The sequence below is a fragment of the Salvelinus namaycush genome, chromosome 37 (genome assembly GCF_016432855.1).
Source record: "Salvelinus namaycush isolate Seneca chromosome 37, SaNama_1.0, whole genome shotgun sequence".
NCBI lineage: Eukaryota > Metazoa > Chordata > Actinopteri > Salmoniformes > Salmonidae > Salvelinus > Salvelinus namaycush.
This window is the reverse complement of record NC_052343.1, coordinates 30,858,955-30,866,403: the sequence shown is the minus strand read 5'-3', so window position 1 is coordinate 30,866,403 and position 7,449 is coordinate 30,858,955. Positions and strand designations below refer to the sequence as shown.

The 7,449-nt window shown below is 48.1% G+C and overlaps 1 protein-coding gene across 1 annotated transcript in view; it reads left to right on the top strand.

Moving 5' to 3' along the window:
* LOC120030979 (epithelial splicing regulatory protein 1-like) overlaps positions 1 to 7,227 on the top strand; it is a 17,862-nt gene extending 10,635 nt beyond the window's left edge. Inside the window, exons 12-14 of the mRNA XM_038976484.1 lie at positions 3,232 to 3,409; positions 3,960 to 4,086; positions 6,240 to 7,227. Coding sequence (XP_038832412.1) covers positions 3,232 to 3,409; positions 3,960 to 4,086; positions 6,240 to 6,368 — 434 coding nt within the window. The 3' untranslated portion in view covers positions 6,369 to 7,227. The remainder of the gene's footprint in view (positions 1 to 3,231; positions 3,410 to 3,959; positions 4,087 to 6,239) is intronic.
* The last annotated feature ends 222 nt before the right edge of the window (positions 7,228 to 7,449 follow it).

The following is a 7,449-nucleotide window of genomic DNA, read 5'->3' as shown; positions in this document are numbered from 1 at the left end:
AGTCATTGAGCTCTGGTGTGTAGTGATGGTGATGTCTAGTCATTGAGCTCTGGTGTGTAGTGATGGTGAAGTCTAGTCATTGAGCTCTGGTGTGTAGTGATGGTGATGTCTAGTCATTGAGCTCTGGTGTGTAGTGATGGGGATGTCTAGTCATTGAGCTCTGGTGTGTAGTGATGGTGATGTCTAGTCATTGAGCTCTGGTGTGTAGTGATGGTGATGTCTAGTCATTGAGCTCTGGTGTGTAGTGATGGGGATGTCTAGTCATTGAGCTCTGGTGTGTAGTGATGGGGATGTCTAGTCATTGAGCTCTGGTGTGTAGTGATGGAGTGGTCTAGTCATTGAGCTCTGGTGTGTAGTGATGGTGATGTCTAGTCATTGAGTTCTGGTGTGTAGTGATGGTGATGTCTAGTCATTGAGCTCTGGTGTGTAGTGATGGTGATGTCTAGTCATTGAGCTCTGGTGTGTAGTGATGGTGATGTCTAGTCATTGAGCTCTGGTGTGTAGTGATGGTGATGTCTAGTCATTGAGCTCTGGTGTGTAGTGATGGGGATGTCTAGTCATTGAGCTCTGGTGTGTAGTGATGGTGATGTCTAGTCATTGAGCTCTGGTGTGTAGTGATGGTGAAGTCTAGTCATTGAGCTCTGGTGTGTAGTGATGGTGATGTCTAGTCATTGAGCTCTGGTGTGTAGTGATGGGGATGTCTAGTCATTGAGCTCTGGTGTGTAGTGATGGTGATGTCTAGTCATTGAGCTCTGGTGTGTAGTGATGGTGATGTCTAGTCATTAAGCTCTGGTGTGTAGTGATGGGGATGTCTAGTCATTGAGCTCTGGTGTGTAGTGATGGTGATGTCTAGTCATTGAGCTCTGGTGTGTAGTGATGGTGATGTCTAGTCATTGAGCTCTGGTGTGTAGTGATGGGGATGTCTAGTCATTGAGCTCTGGTGTGTAGTGATGGAGATGTCTAGTCATTGAGCTCTGGTGTGTAGTGATGGTGATGTCTAGTCATTGAGCTCTGGTGTGTAGTGATGGTGATGTCTAGTCATTGAGCTCTGGTGTGTAGTGATGGTGATGTCTAGTCATTGAGCTCTGGTGTGTAGTGATGGGGATGTCTAGTCATTGAGCTCTGGTGTGTAGTGATGGTGATGTCTAGTCATTGAGCTCTGGTGTGTAGTGATGGGGATGTCTAGTCATTGAGCTCTGGTGTGTGGTGATGGTGATGTCTAGTCATTGAGCTCTGGTGTGTAGTGATGGGGATGTCTAGTCATTGAGCTCTGGTGTGTAGTGATGGTGATGTCTAGTCATTGAGCTCTGGTGTGTAGAGATGGCGATGTCTAGTCATTGAGCTCTGGTGTGTAGTGATGGGGATGTCTAGTCATTGAGCCTCTGGTGTGTAGTGATGGGGATGTCTAGTCATTGAGCTCTGGTGTGTAGTGATGGTGATATCTAGTCATTGAGCTCTGGTGTGTAGTGATGGGGATGTCTAGTCATTGAGCTCTGGTGTGTAGTGATGGGGATGTCTAGTCATTGAGCTCTGGTGTGTAGTGATGGTGATATCTAGTCATTGAGCTCTGGTGTGTAGTGATGGTGATGTCTAGTCATTGAGCTCTGGTGTGTAGTGATGGTGATGTCTAGTCATTGAGCTCTGGTGTGTAGTGATGGTGATATCTAGTCATTGAGCTCTGGTGTGTAGTGATGGTGATGTCTAGTCATTGAGCTCTGGCGTGTAGTGATGGTGATATCTAGTCATTGAGCTCTGGTGTGTAGTGATGGTGATGTCTAGTCATTGAGCTCTGGTGTGTAGTGATGGTGATATCTAGTCATTGAGCTCTGGTGTGTAGTGATGGTGATGTCTAGTCATTGAGCTCTGGTGTGTAGTGATGGTGATGTCTAGTCATTGAGCTCTGGTGTGTAGTGATGGTGATGTCTAGTCATTGAGCTCTGGTGTGTAGTGATGGTGATATCTAGTCATTGAGCTCTGGTGTGTAGTGATGGTGATGTCTAGTCATTGAGCTCTGGTGTGTAGTGATGGTGATATCTAGTCATTGAGCTCTGGTGTGTAGTGATGGTGATGTCTAGTCATTGAGCTCTGGTGTGTAGTGATGGTGATATCTAGTCATTGAGCTCTGGTGTGTAGTGATGGTGATGTCTAGTCATTGAGCTCTGGTGTGTAGTGATGGTGATGTCTAGTCATTGAGCTCTGGTGTGTAGTGATGGTGATGTCTAGTCATTGAGCTCTGGTGTGTAGTGATGGTGATATCTAGTCATTGAGCTCTGGTGTGTAGTGATGGTGATGTCTAGTCATTGAGCTCTGGTGTGTAGTGATGGGGATGTCTAGTCATTGAGCTCTGGTGTGTAGTGATGGCGATGTCTAGTCATTGAGCTCTGGTGTGTAGTGATGGTGATGTCTAGTCATTGAGCTCTGGTGTGTAGTGATGGGGATGTCTAGTCATTGAGCTCTGGTGTGTAGTGATGGTGATGTCTAGTCATTGAGCTCTGGTGTGTAGAGATGGAGATGTCTAGTCATTGAGCTCTGGTGTGTAGTGATGGTGATGTCTAGTCATTGAGCTCTGGTGTGTAGTGATGGTGATGTCTAGTCATTGAGCTCTGGTGTGTAGTGATGGAGATGTCTAGTCATTGAGCTCTGGTGTGTAGTGATGGTGATGTCTAGTCATTGAGCTCTGGTGTGTAGAGATGGAGATGTCTAGTCATTGAGCTCTGGTGTGTAGTGATGGTGATGTCTAGTCATTGAGCTCTGGTGTGTAGTCCCGTGTAGCTCAGTTGGTAGAGCATGGCACTTGCAATTCCAGGGTTGTGGGTTTTGATTCCGACCGGGGACCAGTATGAAAATGTGTGCACTCAACACTGTAAGTTGCTCTGGATGAGAGCGTCTGCTAAATGACTCAAATGTAAAACAGTCATGGTGATATAATAGTGAGGTCATTAGTGGGGTCAGGAGTCAAGCCCAAACACACGTCTGTAGAAACTAAAGGTTTTCATTGAGGAGGGTCGTTGTTGCAGAAGCCTCTCCTGGAAACAAACTACGACCGGACCATGTCACATAGCCATTGTAGACGACTGGGAAGCACACTGTAGTCTGCTCACAGCAGCCATCTTTAGAGGGGACCAGGGGATCTGTAGTTCTCTGTGTTCCGTGTTGGGCATGTGTCCTTTCCGTGTCCTTTCCTTGGCGTGTTGTCTAACTACCCCCCCACCCCCAATCCCCCCTCCCCAGGTCTGTCTCCTCCCTCCTACTCCTTCCCACCCGTCCCTTCCATCCTGCCAGCTGAGGCTGCCGGCCTCTTCCCTCCCATTGGGCAGGTGCTGCTGAGTCCCCGCCCCCTAGGACCTGGACACACCTACTACCCAGCTAGCACTCAGCTCTACATGAACTACACTGCATACTATCCCAGGTAAGGACTATTATGGGTTGTGGGGAAGGACATACACAAGGGTAGTTAATGATATCAGTGCCCCAGATAAGAACTGTTAGCCCCATAAACCATCCAGTCATACACTGTAAGTGCCTTGGGGGCTGGGAGGGAGGGGACATACACAAGGGTAGTTAATGACTGAACAGTAGTGTGGTATCAGAAGGAAGAGCAAACAGCACTAAGACCACAATGACCTTTCTCTCCCCTCCTCCCCTCCCCTCCCCTCCTCCCCTCCTCTCCCCCCCTCCCCTCCCCTCCCCTCCCCTCCCCCCTCTCTCCTCTCTTCTCCCCCCTCTCTCCTCTCTTCTCCCCCCTCTCTCCTCTCTTCTCACCCTCTCTCCTCTCTTCTCACTCTCTTCTCCCTCTCTCCTCTCTTCTCCCCCCTCTCTCCTCTCTTCTCCCTCCTCTCTCCTCTCTTTGCACTCTCTTCTCCCCCTCTCTCCTCTCTTCTCCCCCTCTCTCTCCTCTCTTCTCCCCCTCTCTCCTCTCTTCTCACTCTCTCCTCTCTCCTCCCCCTCCCTCTCTCCAGTCCCCCAGGTTCTCCCAACACTATAGGGTACTACCCCTCCCCCACCCCCCTGCCCTCCCCTGGGGGAGTGGTCCGTATGCATGGCCTCGCCTATAAAGAACTGCTCAACACCATTCAGGGATACCAGGTAAACTGTGTGTGTGTGTGTGTGTGTGTGTGTGTGTGTGTGTGTGTGTGTGTGTGTGTGTGTGTGTGTGTGTGTGTGTGTGTGTGTGTGTGTGTGTGTGTGTGTGTGTGTGTGTGTGTGTGTGTGTGTGTGTGTGCGTGCGCGTGTGTGCACTTGGACGTGTTTAACTATACTTGTGGGGAAGAGAAGTCCCCGCAAGAATAGTAAACAAACATGTTGTTAGTCCCCACAAGGTGAAATGCTATTTCTAGGAGGTTTATGGTTAAGGTTGGAATTAGTGTTAGGGTTAGAATTAGGTTTAGGTTTAGGAGCTAGGGTTAGTTTTAGGGTTAGGGGTTAGGTTTTGGCGTTAAGGTTAGGGTTAAGGTTAGGATAGGTTTAGGGGTTAGGAAAAATAGGATTTTGAATGAGACTGAATTGTGTGTCCCCACACGGTTAGATATACAAGACTGTGTGTACGTTCATGTGTGTTAGAGAAGATGTGTGTGTGTGCAATGTGACCGGTATAGTATGTGTTGCCGTGTCCTCATGTCTCACGGTTATCCAAAGGAAGTATTCAAATCTGCTAATGGAGGAGTGTACTATACTGTCAGGTATCCACTGTGTTTGCCTGGAGGCTATCAAACAAGTTAGTCAGGTCTACCCTCCCTGTTCTGTTCCCTCCCTCACAAACACCCCACAGGCATTCTGTTGGGTGGATCTCCACTGCCTGCATGGACTTGATTTACAAGAGGCTGCTCCTCACTGATACATACTCTAGGAAATAGCCAGTGAGTTCAGCCTGTGCTAATGAACACTAGTTTGTAAATGGAGGTGATACTATATACTGTAGATAAATCAGCAGTAAGCATCTTGTAAAGGCTGACTCTTCTGAACACACAGCCCAGCCTGTCTCAGTCCCCTGTGTCTCTGTCCCCCTCAACACTATAGTACGCTACTGAGGATGGCCTTGTGCATGCTCATGCTAACATGCACGATCACGATCCCTCCCGGACCCTGCTCACGCAGCCCAAAGAGTGGCTGTGTATTTAAGAGGTGTGTCCTAGGCAGGCGGAAGGTAAGGATTGGCTGACAGGGTCATGGGGCGTGTTTCTCCTTTCCTTCGTCTCCGGGACAATGTGGTTGTGGGTGTGGTTTGAGATCCCGGGTTACTAGGGGGTCACGGAGTCTAGCTAGGGGGGATTTCAATGCCCCAAACCACACACTGTAAAAAAAGATGATGGTTCCACCAGAGAATGTTGTGTTGATCGGGACACTGAGTAGAAGTTCCCCCCCAACCACTGGTCCAGGATCAGATGTCTTCTACCCCCTGATGGTTCACATTTGGATTATGTGTGTGTGTGTGGGGGGGGGGGGGGGGTGATCGTATCCTAGATCTGTGGTTAGGATTGGGTGTGTTGGATAATCTGATCCTAGATCTGTGGCAACCAGCTGCAATAGGATTGTGAGTTTGTTACAACATTTTTGTTGAGAAAACTCACAATCCTATTCCAGCTGATTTCCTTCTTGACATCTATATTTTTACAGTGCAGATCAGATTACCCCACAAACCCAAGGATCAGATTATCCCACACATCAAATCCTAACCTCAGATCTAGGATCAGATTACCCCACAAACCCAATCCTAACCTCTAGGATCAGAATACACCACACACCCAATCCTAACCTCAGATCTAGGATCAGATTTTTATTTTATTTAACTAGGCAAGTCAGTTAAGAACAAATTCTTATTTACAATGATGGCCAAGGAACAGTGAGTTAACCGCCTTGTTCAGGGGCAGAACGACAGATTTTTACCTTGTCAGCTCGGGGATTCGACCTAGCAACCACTTTGGTTACTGGCCCAACGCTCTAACCACATTCTCTGGTGGAACCTAGAACCGTACCTGTTCTATATGGTCAATTTCTACCTGGTGCTGTCTGACTCAGCCCTTCCAAGGTGTGTTCCCCTTTCCTCCCTGGGGCGCTGTAGTGTGCTAGATAGTGTTATCACTGCTGTACTAGTGTCAGGTGGGGAGGTGGTGGACTAGGTGATGGAATCCTCTGGTGCTGGGACAAGGAAACCTTCAAACCACATAGACTCCTTTCCTTGTACTGACGTTTTCTCTCTTTTCACTTCCCCTCTCTCCCTGCCTCTCTTCCTCTCTCTGTAGAGTCCTATGGAGGCATTGCCTGTACTGAGCAGTATGATTGGTCAGTCCAGCAGCGGTGATGCTCTGATGCCCTTCCCCCCTCTCCTGACCAAGCAGGGACGGCACTACCTGGACCTAAACATGCTGTAGAAGGCTCAAAGATCCACACACACTGACACTCACTACCCACAGACTATACCAGGGGTGTCAAACTCATTTTACCCCAAGGGCCGCAGTGGGGTTTCACCCAGATCTGGAGGGCCACATTGGGGTTTCACCCAGATCTGGAGGGCCACAGTGGGGTTTCACCCAGATCTGGAGGGCCACAGTGGGGTTTCACCCAGATCTGGAGGGCCACAGTGGGGTTTCACCCAGATCTGGAGAGCCACAGTGGGGTTTCACCCAGATCTGGAGGGCCACAGTGGGGTTTCACCCAGATCTGGAGGGCCACAGTGGGGTTTCACCCAGATCTGGAGAGCCACAGTGGGGTTTCACCCAGATCTGGAGGGCCACAGTGGGGTTTCACCCAGATCTGGAGGGCCACAGTGAAAAGTGGTTATATTTCCTTTTTTTATATATATATAAGACATGGCTCTCTATATTAAACTGTGCCGAAAGTTTGACACTCCTGCACCACAATATCACACAACACACACATGCATGCACCCCCCCCCCCTCCCCCTCCAACGGACATGTGGGGGAATGTCCTGGCCACCAGCTCTGATCTGTGTTCCCTGTCTGAGTTTTGTGGTATATACAGTGTATATGCATGAGAGCAGAAATGTATTTTATATCAGAGCTTTGCCTCAGCCAAACAGCAGCTCTGTCTTTATATTGCACATAGTATTTTTAAAAAGCTTTCTAGAGACGTTCTAAGATGTTACGTCTGTTAGAAGTAGAGCTGCGTTTAGTACTAATTATTGATCTGAACTTTTCTTCATGACTTGCATACATTTGTGTATGTGTGTAAGTGCTTGTGAATGCGTGTGTGTGTGTGTGTGTGTGTGGATGTGTGCGTAAGTGCGTGTGTGTATGTGAGAGAGAGAGAGAGAGAGAGAGGAATGTGCATGGTGCACTACTCTCTCTAGATACTATATGTATATATTTTATTTTATACTGTCTGTCTAAAAACATTATATTACATTTTATTTCTTTATACTTTCTATAATTTTACAATCCAATACTAGAACATTGTATTAGGAAGCCTCCTGCATGAAGTTAGTAGTGCCAG